The sequence below is a fragment of the Camelus ferus genome, chromosome 6, assembly GCF_009834535.1.
Source record: "Camelus ferus isolate YT-003-E chromosome 6, BCGSAC_Cfer_1.0, whole genome shotgun sequence".
Taxonomy (NCBI): Eukaryota; Metazoa; Chordata; class Mammalia; order Artiodactyla; family Camelidae; genus Camelus; species Camelus ferus.
Genome location: NC_045701.1, coordinates 83,830,938 through 83,849,659, shown reverse-complemented (window position 1 = coordinate 83,849,659; position 18,722 = coordinate 83,830,938). Strand labels below are relative to the sequence as shown.

At 53.7% G+C, this 18,722-nt stretch overlaps 1 protein-coding gene across 3 annotated transcripts in view; it reads left to right on the top strand.

The window, feature by feature from the left end:
- The window catches only part of ITPK1 (inositol-tetrakisphosphate 1-kinase), a 146,901-nt gene that overhangs the window by 64,136 nt on the left and 64,043 nt on the right, over window positions 1–18,722 (top strand). For 2 of the 3 annotated variants that reach the window (XM_032482545.1, XM_032482546.1), the window contains one exon: window positions 16,627–16,752. In XM_032482545.1, the coding sequence (XP_032338436.1) occupies window positions 16,627–16,752 (126 nt within the window). Of the gene's footprint in view, window positions 1–4,923; window positions 4,941–16,626; window positions 16,753–18,722 lie in introns of those variants that run through there. The other variant, XM_032482547.1, reaches the window with a different exon arrangement.

Below are 18,722 nucleotides of genomic sequence, written 5' to 3'. Positions count from 1 at the left end.
ACCCCAGACGGTCCCACCAGGGGGGGCAAGCGTGGCAGAGGGGAGGGGCATCAGGCCAGGGTGGGCATAGAGCCACGGCCTGCTAGGGCCGCAGGGTGGCCTCCTGAGGATGGAGCGTTGGAACAGTTGGAAGGCTTGGGACTCACCAGGTAGACAACGGGGAGGGATGAGTCCCTGAGGCCTGACTCAATTCTGGCTTTTGGGCTGTGCATTTTTTTTGTTTTTTGTGGTTTGTTTTGTTTTGTTTTTTTTGACAGGGGGCCACGAACAGTGTGACGGGGACCCTGTATTCTCTGACCAGGAGCTTGGGCCTTATAAGCTCTGCCTTGGCGGGAGCAGGTGCAGGTGGGGAGTGGCGTGGTGGGCCGGGACCTGCCTCCTCCCTTTCCCCTGCTCTGTCCTTGTACCTCGGGGCCATGGCAGGGACCCTGGGCACAGGCCCTGCTCGTAGCTGGAGGCAGACCTTGTTTTGTGAAGCCCAGAGAATAACCCCAGGCTCACCCTTCTGCCCTCACACAGACCCCCAGAGTATTCAGTTCTCCGATCTGTAAAATGGAATCGCCTGACCGTAAGGCAGTTTTACCCCAAAGGAGCGAAACGTTTCCTGAAACAATGAAAGGTGCATCCGGCGTTCCTTAGTTAGCCTGCATCAGAGGTGGGGTGCCTCCTAGCGTGGTTGGGGCAGGGGGACACCAGCGTGTACTCTGGCCCCATCCAGAGGGTGTTCAGTTTGGGGTCTGTGGAGCTGGGTGGAGAGGTGGTGGGTCTGAGGGCAGGGGAGGTCCTGGAGGAGAAGTGAAAGCCTCTTTCCCTCCTGGCCCCGGCTTTGTGGGTGGTGACGGTGCCGGCCAAGGGCTGGGGTTACCTCATCCAGCGGTACTGAGGTCACACACCAGCCCGGGCACTGCCAGCCGCTGGAGGTGCCAGGTTGGGGAGGGCAGGGTTGGTCCCCAAGAAGTTGCCAAATGTCAGGAGCAACTTCAACCTTTCAAGGGTCAGTGCCTCTTCTCTCCCAGTTCAGTGGTAGCTGAAGCACAGTGGGGTTAAGTGGCTGCCCTGGAGGGGTCTGTGGGTCTTAGGTGAGTAAGGAAGTAGGCACAGGGGGAAGGAGGAGGATTCTTATGGAAGTTGGTGGATCGATTGAGAAAAGCTTATTTGAAATGAGGAGGTGGCGGGGTGCGTGGTTTTTCTGGGAGCAGCGAGCAGGAGTCTTGCTTGGCCAACAGGTATATGGAGTCGGGGTGTGGTGAAGGCGAGTTGGGCTCCGGATCCCAGCTGGGAGGTGGCTTCATTAGGTAGGACAGAGGGAGTCGTTGGTGGCCTTTTGTCATGGCGCTTTCCCCATGGGACCTGGGTGCGGGTAGATGCAGCTGCTGAGGTGGGTGGGCATGGACCCGTGGCACAGGGAACTTATTGCAGAACTTGGGGAGCCTCTTTTGAGGTTCAGTTCAGAGAAAAGTTGAGCAAGAAATAGATCAAAAGTGTCAGAAATAATTGCCACACATCTTACTTTCTGGAAGGACCAGGAAATGAGATTTTTTCCACTGAATGCATTTTTTAGGTCATTGCTTGGAGTTTACCTCTTTGTCTTCTGAAAAGTGGTTTTGCAGATTTAAACGTCTATCCCACTCCTCTTTCTCTTTTGAAAGAAGAGTATGTGGGATGCAATTTAATCCTTTTCTTATGTTATTACTGTTAGTGTGAAACAACCAAATGTCAAATGGTAGGGAGTTGGTGAAATAAATTATGTTTTGTTGGTCTTTAAATGACAGTGATTTAGAAGAATATGTAATGCCACAGAAAATGCTCATTATAGCATGCTTAATTAAAAAGTGGGATCCAAATCTTTTTATGTAGTATGATTCCAGTTTGGGGAGAGTATATCTAAAAATCAGAGGCATGCATTACAAAATATTACTGGTTACCTGTGAGATCAAGGAAGAATTGTCTGATGTGAACAAGTAACTTGGAATTTAAACATCTTTTACATGAGCAGATGTTAATTTGATCAGGAAGTTGCATTACTTTATAACCACATCTGGTATCTTTCCAGTCGACCTGACTTTTTCACCGTCTCAAGTGTGGGACACTCTAGAATCTGAACTCCTGGCAAGCAGAGGCAACCTGTGTCCCATTTGGGCTTTAGGGGGCGCCAAGTGGCATTACTGTCTTGGGCTTTCCGACCGCACCCTTCGGGAATCTGTGTTTGTGTTCCAGCCCTGCCATCTCTAGTTGTGTGTCCTTGAGTCCCAGCCCGGCTCCCCGTTGTGCAGGGACTTGAGCCTGCAGGGGGCTGCGGAAGTTCAGGCTGCTCCCTCCTGGGGTTGGGTTGGATCGCAGCCTGGCTGGGCTTTCGTCTGTGGTTGCCATTTCATTCCAACAGCGAGACCCAAGCTTCACACTTCTTGAAGTATCTTAAAGAACCCTTGCTAAATTTTGAATTTTCGTTAGGAGTCAGTGTGAGTTTGTTACTTGGCCATGTTTGAAATAAAGGCGGACGTCCCCTCCCTGCCCTTGCAAGCACTGGAGTCTGATCTCCTGGGTGAAAAAGTCCTCTTCATGTCTTTTCTTGACATTCTTGCCCTGATGACCATGCCAGGGAGGTGGCTTTGCCCTGGGGCCAGGGGTTTGGCAGGGAGGTGTACTCTGGTCAGGGGGTTCCATTGTGGCCCTCAGGGGTTGGGACTGACTCAGCCTGGCTCTGCCCCAGAGCAGGGAGCCACCCGGGGAGCAGGGAACAGCCCTCAGGGCCGGCCTTGTCCGAGAAGAGCCCTGACAAGTGGGGTCACTGAGAAAAAAGGAGCATTGTTGAGTGGGCGGGGGTGGGGAGAATAGCAGGGTTATCACTGGCCGGGAGGCTCTGTTCTGGGGTTTTCCCAGCTCCCCAACAATCCCCACTGTGGTCTGGGTTGCACCCCTGGCATGTGGGGCCTTTTTCTTCCTTCGTGGTAGCCTTGCTGGTCTCTCCCAGCCCCTCCTGGCTCTGCTCTAGGGAGATTTTTCTTAGTGTTTCCCACTAAGTGCTGAGAGCTGTCCTCCCCCTGCCCCCAGTATTGAGAAGAGTGGGAGAGAAGACAGCTCAAGTTTTTGGTCCTGATCCCAGAGCAGAGAGAATAGTGTCAGTGTTCCCAGGCGATGGATCTGAGTCTGGGTGGTGGGGTGGGGGTGGGGGGAGTATGGAGCCAGACAGGGGAACCCTCTGCCCTGGGCCAGGGCTGAACCTCATGAGTCACACCTCTCTTTCTCCAGGCGGTGGGGGCTCAGAGGCCTGTTGGGGAGCCGTGGGGAGGGTGTTACCAGCAAACAGAACAAGTCTTGAGGGTCAGATGGGCCGTGTGCCCCCGCCAGCATCTCGGAGGAAGTCAGTCTTATTACTTGTTGGTGACCAGGACGTGCCCTGCCCTCTGAGCAGCGAAGCAGAGCAGATTGGTCATCCCAATCCAGGGCAGTCAGAGCTGTGGCAGAGCCCACCTCCCAGTTCCATTCCTGGAGGAAGGTTCTGGAAGCCCACACAAATAAATGAGTAAAGGCATAACTGGGCACAGGGACTGGAGTCACCTTCTGAGGATGCCTGTGGGCTCCCTAGAGGGAAGGAGAGTTTTCTGGGTCAGAATCAAGGAACTCAGGAGTCTCCTTGATTCCGGTAAATCCCTGCTGCTTTACTTTTGGGTTTTCCAGCCTCCTCTCCTGCAGAGCCAGGGAGGGGTGGTTGCCATGGGAACCGCTGGTTGCTGCGGCCTCTGGGGGACTGTGCTGTGGGGCAGGATGCTGGGGGAGGGGGGCACCAGGAGCAGGGTGTCGGGTCAGAGGTTAGGAGGCCCCTGGGGATCTGTGTGAAGCTCTTTCAAGCTCCTCTGTCCCCTGGCTCCCACCTCTTGTCTGACCTGTGTCCCTTCACACGAGCTGGCCCCACCGCCCTGTGCTCAGGACTGGTTCTGATGTAGCCTCTTACCTAACGAGGCTTGCTGTCTTTTGGGTACCTCACACCCCACTCCGCCTACCGCCACCGGCTGTCCTAACCCCTTGCCCGGTCCTGCCTGTCCTGGCCACTCCTGTGTTCATTGTTCACTGATTCCTGGTCGGTTTTCTTTCTGCCCTTGGCCCTGGTCCTTATGCCTACACCCAGCAAGGGGCCCAGTCCAGAGCAGGTGCTGGGGTGCTTGATGGGCAGAGGGGGTCGGCCACGCGTGGGGCATTGATAAAGCGTTCTGCTAGGATGAGAATAAATTAACTATGTGCTGAGCTTGGCAACTCTGGGAGTTGATACAGTGGCTGTATCAGCTTTGAGTCTCTCTGCGGTGCAGCTGTGCTAACACAGCTAGTTGAAACTTGAACTCGTACGCTCCAGGGCCTTCCTAGACCCGGTCCCCCCACCCACCAGGCTTAGTTCAGGTGACTCTCGGATCCCCTCTCACCTATAGGACTGTAGGAACATCAAATTACACTTAGTCACAGGCCTCTGAGCAGAGTCTGTGACACAACACATTTGAATTTGCTGATTTAATTTGTAGACCCTGGGAAAACCCCAGGGCTGACTTCATTTCTCTGCCCTGTGTTAGAAAGAGGCACCTTTCACGTGCTTGTGGGCATTCTCCCATATCTGCTTTTGCCCTGAGCCTCTCCTGGGTGTCTCCGTGTCCAGGCCTCCTAAGTGCCCCTGAGCAGCTGCTGCCACAGTGAGATGGAACCGGCCAGGCCCTCCGCGGAAGGCCCAGGCCCACCTCCCAGGCAGAAGGGCTGCCTCTGCAGGGTGCGTGAGCTGTCCCAGCCGCTGTCACCCTGAGCTTGAAAGTAGCTGTTCAGAGCTCTCAAGTGCATGACAGCCTGCAGGATAAGGTTCTCCCGTTGTGAGTCTTAGCAACTCAGCACAGTCACCACGTGCTTCTCCAGGATATCGCCGATCTAAAGATAGTCAAGTGAGGCAAGCTGCCGTTACCCAGGTAGTGTGGGGTGAGTCGTGGGGACTTCCTCCCTTTGCAGAACTGGGATAGGACGGATGCGTTTTCTAGGATTTCCTGTGGTTTGGTCAAGTTTCTAAATTTCTGTGACTGGGCATCTTTCTCTAGAGTTCTCCCAAGTGAGTTTGGGAAGTGTTCCCTTGTCAGCTTCTCCCTTTGTCAATCTCCAGCACGCATGATCATGTTAAAGTACCTGAGAAATCCTGCGCTGAGGATGCCAGTTTGACTTGATATAACCCAGAGCCTTTTTAAGCCATTTAGAGAACTGACTTGCTCTTTTTCATGGGGTGTGTTCAGTTTTTAAAAAACTGCTTCATTAACATTATATCAAATACCAATTTGGGAACTGTCTCAAGGAATGCTCTCTTTAGACTGGAAATAAATGAATACAGAAAGGGTACTGCTTTGGGGCTTGAAAAATAATCTTTGCAGGCTTTGTAGAAGTTTGACTCAACATTTTCCTTCCTTATTGTTGAAGAGGATGCACAAAGAGTGTGTATTTTTGGCTCGGAGAATTCTCAGCCGCTTGTGGCCCGGGCTGCCAGTTGCCTTTCTGGGAGGAACGTGGGATAAAGGCGACATTGAGATGTGTTTTCCGTTGTCAGCAGGAGAGAAAAAAACAGCCATCCTGGGCTGGGAGCCAGGCTGGGCAGGGAGGAGGGGAGCGTGGTTTGGGGATTCCAGCTAGGGGTGTGCAGCTGTTCTGATCCCACAAGCTCTGGGTGCCAGACCTGGGGGCCCCCACTTTATAGACAAGGAAATTGATGGCCCTGCGTCACTCAGCAAGTTGGTGCCAGACCCCTGACCTGCTCTCTTCAGAGCATCATGGTTTTTGAAGTTCTTTCTTAAGCCCCCTGTTCTGTGAGGCTGTAACGATGACCACTGCTGTGTATTATGTGCTTACGGTGTGTGCTGGGCGGGGTGCCGACGCGTCACACGTGTTAACTTCCAGAGTGGTCTCGTCACAGAGAACCGAGACATATAACTCCCTGTCCGACACCCTCCAGGGGCTTTCCCTCCCACTGGGGACACCCCCCAAGTCCCGATCTTGCCCTTGGAGGCTCTGCACAACATGTCCTTGTCCCCCTCCCCCTGAGCCCGTGGAACGCAGCCTGTGCTTCGGGCCCCACCTGACTTTCCCTTTCCTTCTTGGAACTCCTCCCTCCTCTCCAGTCATTCCTGGGTCCTTCTCCTTGTTTGGATCCAGATGGTGCTCCTTAGGGAGGCCTCGCCTTACTTCTGGGCTGCTGTAACGAATTCCCGTAGGCTGGGCGGCTTAAACAACAAATGTATTGTCTCATAGCTCTGGAGGCTGGACGTCGAGCTCAGGGTGTCAAGTGGGTTGGTCCTTCTGAGGCCGTGAGGGAGAATCAGGCCTCCCTCCCAGCTTCTGGTGTGCCTGGCGGTCTTTGGGGTCCTCAGCTTGTAGATGCGAGGGTGCCTTCATCTGCCTTCATCTTCACGTGACGTTCTCCCTGACATGTGTCAGCGCCCAAGTTTCTCCTTTGCATAAGGATGCCAGTCATTGGATTAGGGGCCCACCCCATTCCAGTATGACCTCGTCTTGACTAATTACATCTGCAGTGACCCCATTCCCAGAGAAGGTCCCATTCTGTGGTACTGAGGGTGAGGACTTTGAGGGGGATAGAATTCAGCTCATGACAGGCCTGCTCTGATGAGTGCCCCCTCTTCCCCATCATGCACTCTACACTGATTTTATTGAGGTTGTAATGCATGATGGCTACCTGAAATTATTTGTTTAGTGTCCATCTCCCCCAGCCTGAGTCTGAGGTCCTGAGACAGGACCTTGGCCTTCGGTGCTGGAGCAGTGCCAGGCACAAAGTGTTCACTCACAGTAACTACTGAGTGAATGCATGGCTGGATGAGTAGATGGATGGGTGAAAGAATGAATGAACAGCTGAAAATGCAGCCCTTTGAAGCAGGTACTCTTGTCACCCCCGCTTACTGCCCATACAAACTGAGCTTTAGAGAAAATGAGACCAGAATAAAGAACAGCCTTTTGTGTATAATTCGTGAAGCAGTGGTTTCTCTTTTATTTAAATCTTAAAGAGCAGAAGCAAGGGTTGCTATTATTGCCTTCTTGGTGTTTTGAGTTTGTCAAATGGGACGTATCTCACCTCCTTTTCTTTTGGCACATTCTGCAGTCAGGTTCTGCAGAATGCAGACGTCCCGCCCTGTGGCCCACCGGATGCTGTGCTTACATACCTCAGTCATCACGTTGGCCAAGCACGTTGTTTGGATGGAGGATGCAGCTTGCCTTGGGTACCAACTTCCAGTTTACCATCTAGGAGGGAAGTTGGGATCCAGGTCGGTCAGAGCTCAAGCTGAAATCCTGCCTAGGGAGCACAGGGAGGAAGGCGGGAGCCAGCGCAGGGAGAGGGGCATCTGGAAGAGGGGGGTCGTGGCATTTGAATTCGGCTGGTGGAGAGCTCAGATGAAGATCGAGGCCTTGTCTCATCTCGGGCCTTTAGCTTTGGGACAGTCAGATGAGGTGAACAGAAGCCTCAGTATGGGGACTGTTGTCTCTGTGCATCTTTTCCTTGCCCACCCTCTTGGGTCCCTGAGAGGCAGTGTCTGGTGACTCTCTGATCCTGCATGATGCCCTGCTGCAGACAGACACCCAAAGGGAGGGGTTCTCGAGACACTCATGGTCTGCTTGGGAGAACAAGACTCAGGCCAGGAAGCCGTGCGGGTGACCAAGGGGCGGCTCCTCCTTTGCTCCTTTAGCTGTGGTTGGAACCCAGCCTCTACAGCCCGCGTAAGCTCGTAGCTTGGCTGAGAACACAGCTGCTGTAAGAGCTCCAGGGCCTCTCGGACTCCCTGTGGAGGCCAGGCCTCCTCTCTGCAGGGTGCATGTCCTGGCCCTGGATCTGGGGCATCCACGTTGCCCTGCCGCCCCCTGGGCTTGTATCCTTGCTTGCTCTTTGGCCCCGAGGCTCCCTTGACTGTCTTGCCCTGCCAGGCCCGGGGCGCCTGCAGCTTGTTCTTGGGGCCACCTGGGATGTCTGCAGAAGATTTTGATTGTGGGTTCCAAAGGGTCCTGTGTAGCACCCCTCCCTGAGCCCAACACAGGCATATTAAGCCTGGGGGGCTTGGGGGTGCAGGCCCTGAGAGGGGGGACAGTGTGCTGAAAAATGGAACGAGGGCGGAGGCTGTGGGGAAAGCAGCAGATAAGAGTTTGGGGTCCAAAATCCCTTGGGCCTGCCCTCTTCTGGCAGTGACCTTGGGCAAGTTACCTGGTCTCTCTGTTTTCATGTTCTCAGTGCAGGATGGGGATAACGTTTACTTGGAGAGTGGTTGTGTAAGTGTTCAATAAATATTGTGTGAATGGATGGGTAGGTGGATGGGTGGATGGTATGGGTCTCCAGCCTCAGGGAAGCATTTCAGCACATGTTAGCCAGTCTTGGCACAGCCGGGCACTGTGCCAGGCTATGCAGGGGTCACAGGGAGGAACAGGGCAGAGTCCCAGACGTCAGTGAGGGTGCACAGGCCAAGGAGAACTCTTTTTCTGCAACTCACCAGTGATGTAAGTATCACGCCTGGGACCCAGAATGTTCAGATAAGTCCAGTCTGCACTTGAAGGGCAGTTACTGGTTGGCATTGAAGGTAGAGGTGGATCCAGCAAGAACTGTCACTGATGAGAGTCTGGAGAGGGAGAGAGCAGGGGAGGCTCTGGGGAGGGAGAGCTGACTCCTTGCTCCCAGGGACCATGTCTGTGGAGGGCCTGCTGTGGGCCTGGCATGGTGCTAAGGCTTTACCAACACTGACCTTGTCAAATGCTGGAGGCAGATGTCACTGGCTTTCCATTCTACAGATAAAGAAACAGGTATTAGAATTCACTGACGGAAGGTCCAGGCTCTGTCCAAAACTGCCTGCCTCCTGCATTTGTTTCTAGCGCTGGAGGCCTGGCATGGGGCACACAATGACAGATGCCCTGGGCAGAGAGTTTCCTGGCTGTTCACACATTCTCCCATGTGCTGGTAAGCATAGGCTAAGCTAAGCCACAGTAACAAACAACTCCTACATCTCAGAGGCTTAACACAGTGAAGGTTTTATTTCTTGCTTGCGTCACTTTCTGATACCTGGTAATTTAAAAACTTTAAATAACTAATGCATTTCCCTGGTTGGAAATTCAAATAGTGCACATTGCTCCCTCTCACCCTGGCCCCCAGGGCCCTGGTTCCTCTCCCTGGAGGCTGCCATTTTGACCAGTTTCTTGTGGCCGTCCTGAGATAGGCTGTCACGTACAAACAAATATGCACATAAATCCTTTTAAAAACTCCCTTCACATCATAGCCTTCATACTTGGTCATCAGCACCTGCCTGGAGACCCCTCTGTGTCAGTGCAGAACACACTGCCCCATTCTTTTTATGGCTGCGTGGCGTTCTGTTTTAGGGATTACCATAGGTGATTCAGTTGGTCCCTTCTGATGGACTTTTCTTTCCTCCTTCCCTCCTTCCCTTCTTTCTTTTCTGCCTCTCCATCTCCTCCTGCCGTGCAGCAGTGCGCAGCGGTGCCTAACCCTGTACTGTGCATGAGTTCACCTGGAATTGCTGGACTAGAGTGTGATTTATAATCAAGACCAGTGTCACCAACTTGCTTCCCCTCGAGGTGATTGAGATTTGCATCCCCCAGCTGTGTATTTGAGTGCCTGTTTCCCCATATCATGGCCAACATGGTGGTGTTTCAGTCTCTCAGACTTCAGCCAATCTGGTGTACAAAAAATGGTATGTTAATGTAGTTGTAATTTGCTTTTTTCTTATGTGTGACATCAAGCATTTTCTAGTATTTGTGTGTTTGGAGCCCTTTTTACCTGTCTGTACCAAAGTCTGTACGAATCTTTCATTCATTTCTGTTTCTGTTATGTTGATTGCCTTTTTATTACCAATTTGCAGGAGCTTATTAAATATGAAAAAAGTTAGCCATTTGTGATGCAAGCTGCAAATATTGCACACCCTGTTCTTCTTGCTTAGGGAGATTCAACATCAAACCATGAGTTTTCCCTGAATTGTTTATCAGTGTAACTCATTCCCAGTCCTGTTCGAAAAGGCATGTCAAAAAAATAAAAAAAAAGATCATGATTGTTAGAAAAGTTCTGAAAAAGGAGAATAAGGAGGAGGAACAGGCTTTTCTGGGTATCAAACCACATCTGGCCCAAAGTCAGAACTCTGTGTTGGTTAGCACCCTTAACAATGACAGTCCGTTTTACTGCAGCAGCAGACACACTGAGGAGTCTTAATATGAGCCAGTACGAGTGCCCTGGCTTTGCAGAATTCAAATTCTGGTCTGTGCTTGAGCTCTTATTGACAGAATGCCAGGGAAATTTGCACTGGTCAGTAATAATGTGAATAGTGAGAATCAGGAAATAGAATAACTGAGCTTTTTGAGTGCGTTAAGTGGAAAAAACACACCTCCTGTGATTCTCCTTTACCCTCACACTCCGACACACTTGCCACTTTGGACAGCAGGTGTATGGGACTTTCTTCCATCCCAAGCAGTTCTGTGACACCAGCTGGGTGTCCTGTGATTTAATTGAACTCAGTTTGGACACTAAGCACCTGGAGGTGAGTGTCAGATCCCACAGGTTAAGGTCTCAGTCCCACAAGGCTGCCCCTCTCCTCAGATGCCAGTTGCAAGTTTAGGTTGTTACCTGTGCTTCTGCCTAATCAGAGGTTCCCATGGCCCCCTCCTCTAATTTGATTAATTTGCTGGAGTGGCTTCCAAAACTTAGGAGAACAATTTACTTACTATTTACCAGCTTATTATAAAGGGCTATGGTCCAGGATATAGTTGAGCATCCAGATGGAAGAGATGTGGAGGGTAAGGGATGTGGGGAGTGGCCCAGAGCACCCATGCCCTCCGAGCGATCAGTTCTCTCACCACCTCCGTGTGTTCACCAGCTGGGAAGCTCCCTGAGCCCTGTACCTTTGGGATTTTTATGAAGACTTGATCACGGAGGCATGACCTCTCAACTCCTTTTTCAGCCTGGCCCTCCTTCCTGAAGGACAGGGAGTAGGGCTCAAAGTTCCAAGCTTCTAATCATGCCTGGATTTTTCTGGTGACCCACCCCCATCCAGCCCACCAAGTGTTGCCTCATTAAAATAAAAGACACTCTTGTCATGCAGGAAAATCCCATTTGAGGACAGGCCTGTGTGGTCACAACCCTCTTGGAACCTCAGTTTTCAGGCCCGAAGCCTCATTACCCTGGCACTAGTGCACAGGTCTTGTACACACATTCTGTGTTGGGCTCTGTTCCAAGTAATTTACACACATTAGCTCGTTCAGTTCTCACAGCAGCCCTAGATGGGGACCCACGAGAGAAGCACAAAGGTCCAGTAACCTGCCAGTCTCCCAGCTGCTCATCCGCGCTTAACAGGACGCAGCCAGTGCCCACAGCTGTGTGGCAGTAACCACACCTGCCTGCCATCCTCACGGACTTCACTTGCAGCCTTTGGAGATGAGAGGTCAGATGCAGCCTGTCTGGCGTTTAAGAGAGGTGTGGAGTATCTTCAGCAGCTCAGGCCTCTGCTAGAACACTTGTATTTTGCATCCAGAGAGGATGCATGGCCCCTAGCATGGGTGGGAGGGGAGCCAGTTTTCCCGAGTCCCCAGCCTCTCTGGTGAGTCGGCTTCTTTCATATCCAGCTGGTTATTGATCACATCTGGGAAGCACGTGTGGGAGTTTGGGAGTGAAGGTAGAGCTGGAAGTACAGCCTAGAGAACCCTCCAGAGAGCTGGAGCCCTCTGCCTTTGATCTCATCTTGGCAATCCCCCACCCTCGCCCTTCCCCGATACACATTCTTCCTTGTGGGGACAGTATTAGACACTGTAGGCTAATGCTATAGCGGATAGCCCCAAATTCTTAGTGATCTAATGCACTAAAGATTTATTAGTCGTTCACACCACTGGTTATGGAGATCCTTGGTCCCCCAACATTGGGGGCTTCTCCTGGATCCTCTGCTTCCAGCCTGCAGATGGAAGAGACATGTGTGTGTGGGCAGGGTTCCTGGGCCAAACCCCTCCCCTCAAAAAAGTGCCAGTCAGGGATCAGTGCTGTAGGAAGAGCTCTTTCTGCAGAGGTGGTAGCTTCAGGCGCCTGAGGCTTTTGTAATTGACAAATACAGGAGAGGATTTCATGCAGATAAGTCCTGCATCTTTGCAGCTGCCACCTGTCCCTGGATTACACCTTCCTTCCCCCGCCCATCTCTGGAGGTCCTGTTCTTTAAAGCTGCAGGCACATTTAGCAAACATTTACCAAGCTTTTGCCTTGAGCATTAGTTCTAGGTCCTGCGGATGCCACCCTCTGGTTATTGTGGATCTCAGGAGGAGACAGAGGATTAAAGAAATGACTTTATATTTGGAAGTTACGGTGCATTCTGGAAGGATGTGTAAAGGGTCCTGGGGATATAGATGAGATGAGGGAGCTATTAATTTTTCCTGTTTGGGGAGGGGTGAGTTCAGAAGTCTGGAAAAGGATTGATCTTCTGAGCTGGGACTTGTCCACCATGTGGACAAGAGGCTGGGGGCGCGGGATGGCGGGGGATATTTCTAGGCAGAAGGCTCGCTCTGGCCCAGGAGCACAGCCCCGTGCAGGGTCTGGGGCAGCTGTGGCCACATCTGGAGTGAACAGAGACTCTCCTATGGTTACCTGAGGCCCTGCTGGGAGAGGGCAGGGGCCGTCTGTGCCTGGCACACAGGAGGGGCCCAGAAAATACTTGAATTAACGAGCGGTCACGCAGAAGCAGGAAGTTGTCTGGAGGGCTTGTGTGCCACATCTAGAAACAGGGTGTTCTGGATCCACAGAACAACCCTGGGAGGTGAAGTTATAACATCTTTATTTTATGAATGGGGATGCTGAGCAGTGAAATGACTTGCTGTAGCCCAGAAGCAGCTGAGCTGGGAGGGGTTTCCAGCTGTTCCAAGGCCACTGTCCTCCTCTCCGACCAGGTGCTGGGTGAGGGGCTAGGCAGAGCCCCACTCACTTTGGATACGGGCTGGGTGTGATGGGGTTGCTTTTCGAAAGTCAGAGGTGACTTTTAGGCCACTGGGGTTTGCAGGCCTTTGTCCCATCTCCTCTCAGCCCTGCCTTCACCCTTGTCCACCTTGCTGCTTTCGTCTCTGAGGAAACAGTGGGCCTTTGTTTTCTCTGAATTCTAGACTTGGGCGCTGCACAGAACAGCATCCAGCGTTGACCTCACAGAATGGTGTGACTTGGAAATGTGGCACTCACAGACCTCTGGCTGCAGCGGGCGGCCCTTTCATCAGGACACCTTGTGACTGGCTGAAAGGGACCAGTCAGACCCTTTCTGAGGAAGAGAACTTTCCCTGGGAAAGTTCCCTTTTCTGGGGGGCAGAGTATGGTCAGGAAAACAAAATGACACAATTGAAGTGAGTTCATGCCCACCCGAGTCCACATCCCCACCCCATCCGGAAAGTGGAGCCTCTGAGGTACCTGCCCTGGTCCCAGTGTTTCCTCCACTGCAGTATCACCCACCTGAGCACCTGAAGGTCCCTTCTCTGCAGTATCCCCCTCCTGAGGGTCCCCTCCTCAGCGATGTCTCTCACAAGGGTTCCCCCTCTGTGGTGTCCCCTTCTGCCCTGAGGGCCCTTCCTCTGTGACACTCTCCCTGCTCTGAGAGTCCCCTCCTCTGAAGTAGCCCCCTCCTAAGGTCCTCTGCAGTGTCCCCTCCTCTGTGCCCACCCAGGGTCCCTCCTGCAGTGTCCCCTCCTGAGAATCCCCTCCTCTGTGGCATTCCCCGCCCCCTCCCCTGTGGTATCTCCTACTGAGGGACTGTCCCTCCTGTGTCATCCCCTGCTCTGCAGTGAGCTGAGTTCTCTCCCACCTGCGCCCAGAGCCTGCCTGAGCACCACTCCTGAGGGCACAGAGCCAGAGGGCCTTCTCTCCCTTCCCAGACAGTGGGCAGAGACTGCCGTCTCCTTGGGGCAGACCCCCTCAGGGCGACCGTGGCTCATCCGGTCCCTTAAGGAAAGGCCCCACCAGGCCTCAGCAAGGACGCTGCAGCGATGCTGAGCCAGGACCAGGCCTGATGTGTGTCCCTCACTGTTACTCTCGTGAAAGGGTTTCACTGGCATAAAAATGCTTGGAAAATACACAAAGGAAGGTGGCTGGCTTCCAGAACTCAACTGTTTACCTTCAGTGGAGCAGCTGGGAACGTTGAGAGCTTATTTTCCAAACAGCCCATGGTTGTCAGGTCTACAGGCCGAGGGCTGATGCCAGGCAGGTGTGAGCCAGGGCATCTCCTCTGCCCGCCTCCTTCCCCAAACCCAGGGGACCCCAGGTTCCTCCCAGGGACTGATTTCTGTCCCTCCTGCCGGACAGGAAGCGTTTTCTTTGGGATGGGGTTTCTGACAGGCCCAGGGCACTATGCCCAACGTCACCATGTGACCCAGTTCTCTTCCATCTGAAGCTGTCTTGGTCTGAAAATATTGGCCTCTTGTTTTGGTACCTGTCACAGCGGAGCCGTGGGGGACAGCGAAAGTGGATTTGTGTCTGTGGCACCTCTGAGAACAAGCTGTTCTTTGCCTGCGTTGCCATTTGCCCACTGGCTGCTCTGCTTTCCTTTCAATTCTGTTTTTTTCTGGGAAGTGGAATTGGATGGGAATGTAATACTGAATCTGAGGACAGACCGGATAAGGCCCTTGGAGTTTCCTGTTTTTATTGAGGGGGAAACTGAGGCCCGGGGTTGATGCTGGGCTTTTGCACGGGCCCGGGGCACCTGGCAGCTTGGCTGTGGGCTGAGCGCATGGGAGCTGCTGATTGGCCTCCATCCAGGTCCTGACCAGGCCACTTCCCAACCGTGAGGCCTTACCTGCTCACTTCTCCTCCTGGGCTCTTGGTGTCCTGGTCTGTGAGGGTGGGACCATCATCCCCAGCTCCTAGGTAAGCTGTGAGGACACTTCCTTCCCCTGTCCAGGAGCCCCAGAAGGGATGGGCGGGCTCTCAGTGGATCTCGTTTGTGTTTTGTTCTGTTTTGTACACAGACTAGTCGCCACGGGGAGGGAAGAGTGTTCTTCAGGATTTTCTTTTTATGAGATCCATGGGATATTTTTTTTAATATGGAAAAATCTCTTAACGTCTTTCCTGGCAGACAATTAAAAAGAGGAGTTAAGGATATCAGAACAGAGCTGGCACGTTGCAAAGCTTTAATGGACAGGGTTTAAATAAGGGAAGATGACAAGGTGTCGGCAGAGTCAAAGGAACCAGCAGGATGTGGTGAGGCTCCCTGAGAGTGGAGCGCGGTCACTACCCCAGGCCCGAGGGGACAAGGGGAGGGAAGAGCCTAGAGACAGGGGTGGTCTTGGGAGAGGGGCTGCCTTGATCGAGGGGGATGGTGGCTGCTGCCAGAGAGATGGTGGGGGTGTGAGGACAGTGGGAACAAACACCCACAGTCCTCAACTCTCCCCTCTTCTGCTGGTGTTTCCAAATGGCCAGACTCGGCCAGCAGCCAGAGGACAAGGCAGCCAGGTGGCTGTGGATAGCCCCCCGGGCACAGCAAAGGCACGGGGGCAGGGGACAGGGGCTGGATGACAAGCACAGCTTCAGATCTGGGTTTGCTTTCTCACCATGGAATCCTGGGCAGGTTTTAGAAGTCTGTGTTCTCCACTCTCGTTTGTGAAATTGCTTCTCACTGTGTGGCTGGAAAATAAAATGAAACAAATGCACGTGAGATTTTAGCACAGTCCCTCCCTAGAGCTGTCATCCTGATTTCTTTACTGATGACTTTGAAACAAACAGCCTTGAAGCCAGGAGGGGGCCCCACCTGGAGGGGTGGGGCTGAGGGCAGAGGTAGGGCTGGTTGCCATCTCTGGCCTCTGCTGAGGCCATCCAGGGGGTCAGCCAGGTTCCAAGGGAGCGGGCCATGCTGGTGGCGGCGGCTGCGTGCCGGGCGGCAGACATCTGGTGGCTCAGGAAGAGCGGTGTCAGGCGGCCCCGGCTGCTGGCAGGGCTCCTGTCTTGCGGGTCAGGTGATGCCTACTGTCTGTCAGCCTTTCAGCTCTGGCTCCCTTGGGTCCCGATCTTCCTAACCCCATGCTCTTGAAAAAATAAACACATCCCTCAGGGCGAGCAGTGCCTCAGGGAGTCCAGGCAGCCCTGCACCCCCTCACTTTGTCGTGAGAGGCCGGGATCTCAGTGTGAAGTGTATTCAGCTGGTCTCTCAAAGCAGCAGCTCTCAGATTTGTGCAGATCACAGCTTCGCTGAGGCTGCGTGTAGCTTCATGAGAGAGTGTCTGCTTGGATCTCAGTTCAGTCTGGCCGTGTGACTTCAGTCGTATGACTTCACCCTGCTGAACCCTGGTGCTCTCCTGAAAAACCTGGGCACACGTGACATGTCCAGTGAATGCTTTTACAGTGACTCTTGCTTGACCTGTAGATACTTTGTCACCCTGATTCCCCATGTGTGTCTTCTGTATCCTGGGTAGCAGGGGGCTTGGGGACAGAGGTACAGACGCGGGGCCTGCCCTGGAGGAGTCCTGGGACCTCACCGAGTTCATCCGTGTGTCCTGTCCTGTCCCACAAGCGCCAGCCCTCCTCCTGCCCCCTCTCTGTGCCGCCAGGACGTACAGATGGGGCAGTAGGCTCAGGTGTTGAAGTTGTTCCTTTTCTCTGTTGTTTCCCCCTCGCAGTTGAACCTTAACCGGCCGATTGAGGAGCAAGGCCCCCTGGACGTCATCATCCACAAGCTGACCGATGTCATCCTCGAAGCCGACCAGAACGACAGCCAGTCCCTGGAGCTGGTGCATAGGTTCCAGGTGAGCGGGGGTGTGCGGGGTTGGGGGGAGGCGGCCGGGAAACTGCTCTGTGCATCTGTGAAGCCGCGGAGCTGTCTTGCTGTGTACTCGTAGGCTTGGGTTTGCCGCCGCCAAGACATGGGCTTGTGGTCAGACACTTCCCTGCCAGGACCTCTGTCTCATCGGAAGTGAAATGGGATTGAACCAGGGCGCGGTTGGCACCCTCTTTCCCTCTGCCTGTACAGATGTGATTTACTGATCAGAGCACTGACGAGGCTTCCACATCCCCCGCGCACACACAGCCACAGCCAGTGGTTCTGAGTTGGCACAGGGGTGAAACACACTGGCCCCTTTGGAGAAGGGATTCCCCAGGGCCTGTGGACTGGAACGGCCTCACTTGGCCCCGGGGTCCGCCTTGGTGGAGAACCCCCTCCCTGTACTCATAGCTTTGACCCTGTGTACCCGTCTCTGAGCTCTTCCCTCCTCCCATCCCCATTTCTCCACTGGCCTGGGTCCTGACCCCACAGTGACCTGCCCATCACCTTGGGGAGGGGGGCTGCCATTGCTGCCACTGGCCTGCCCTGTGTCTTCTCTGTTGTGGACAAGAATGTGATTCATTCCTCAGGAAGCAGCTCAGGGGTCATGAAAAACAAGGTCATATTATCAGTGAAAACGTGGCTGAGAGAGAGGGCCTCCCTTGGGCGGAGAGGAGGGGGTGCTTGGGCCAGCACTTCTCAGTGTGTGAGCCTCAGAGGGTTGACGTCCTGTCTTTCTTTATCAGGACAAAGGGGACTCTCATCGCAACAGCAGCCCTCCTGCTGACAGCATTTTCTTTCTCCCATGTGTCCAGGGTCAGTGACCTCAGCCTCCCTCGCTTCCCGGTGGGTCTCACCCCCTCCTTGACCGACTCTGCCAGATTCTTCCCGCTTCCCACGTGCAGCAGTGGCCTGTTTGTGTCCCTGCTGGTGTCCCCGACTCCCTGATGCACCAGGGGAGGTGGTGTCCCCATGTGGTGCCCCCCAGGGCCTTTTGCCTTGCCAGCAGCCTGAAGCCCCTCCACTCTCATAGGGCTGGGCCCCTGGGGAAAGGAGTGTTTGGGCTCCTTTGTGACCTTGCCAAGCCTCAGTTTTCTCACTGGTAATGGCGGTTGTATCAGGAAATCCTCATACCATGTTGGGAGGAGTAAACAATGCCATGCGTATGAAGTGCTGGGGCCCCAGCGAGTGCTGAATTGGAGGTCCGTGCCAGTGTGATCACATGACCTCTTTGAGGCTTAGTTTCCTCTGTGTAAAATGGAGTTGCTGCTAGTTCCTACTTCTTAGGACTGGCAGGTTGCTGTGAGAAGTAAGTGTCCGTGTACCTGGAGATGCCTCGTGTTTGCTGAGTGCCCCCAGCTGCTCCACTGCTAGTGCTTGTGCTGTTACTTTCCTAGAGAAAGGACTGCAGCCCCTAGCCAGCCCTGGTACCCTGGGAGTTACAGAACAAGCAGCCCTGGGGGACCGCTCATCCCTGCTCCCCCCAGGCACACAGCCCACAGGGCAGGGCGGGTGATGGCTGAACAGTAAAGAGGAACTGGGCCCCCTATGTTCCTGTTCTTGGGCAAAGGTTAGAGAGAGAGCATATCGAATCGGGGGTGGGGATGTGGAAACGTGCAGCTTTGTGGGTTTCAGCCACTGGGTGCGTTTCCCGGGGAGGTCTCAGCTGGGTCCCTGGAGTCTGTCCCACCCAGGGCACACACAACCCACTGGCCCTCAGATGACTTAGGTGACCTCAGGATAACCTTCCAGCCTCAGTATCTCTGGGATAAATTTTCACTGCAGTCTGTGCTCGAGCATGAAGCGGATATCTGATAAGGCCAGGACGTTTCCTCCTTTGTGAAGAGAACAATCCTTTGGGGAGGAGGGTGACAGGCTGCACTTTCCCCAGGCCCCAAGAAGAGAAGAGACGGGTGGGGCTGGCGTGGAGAGGGACTGAGAGGTGCCAGGTGAGGC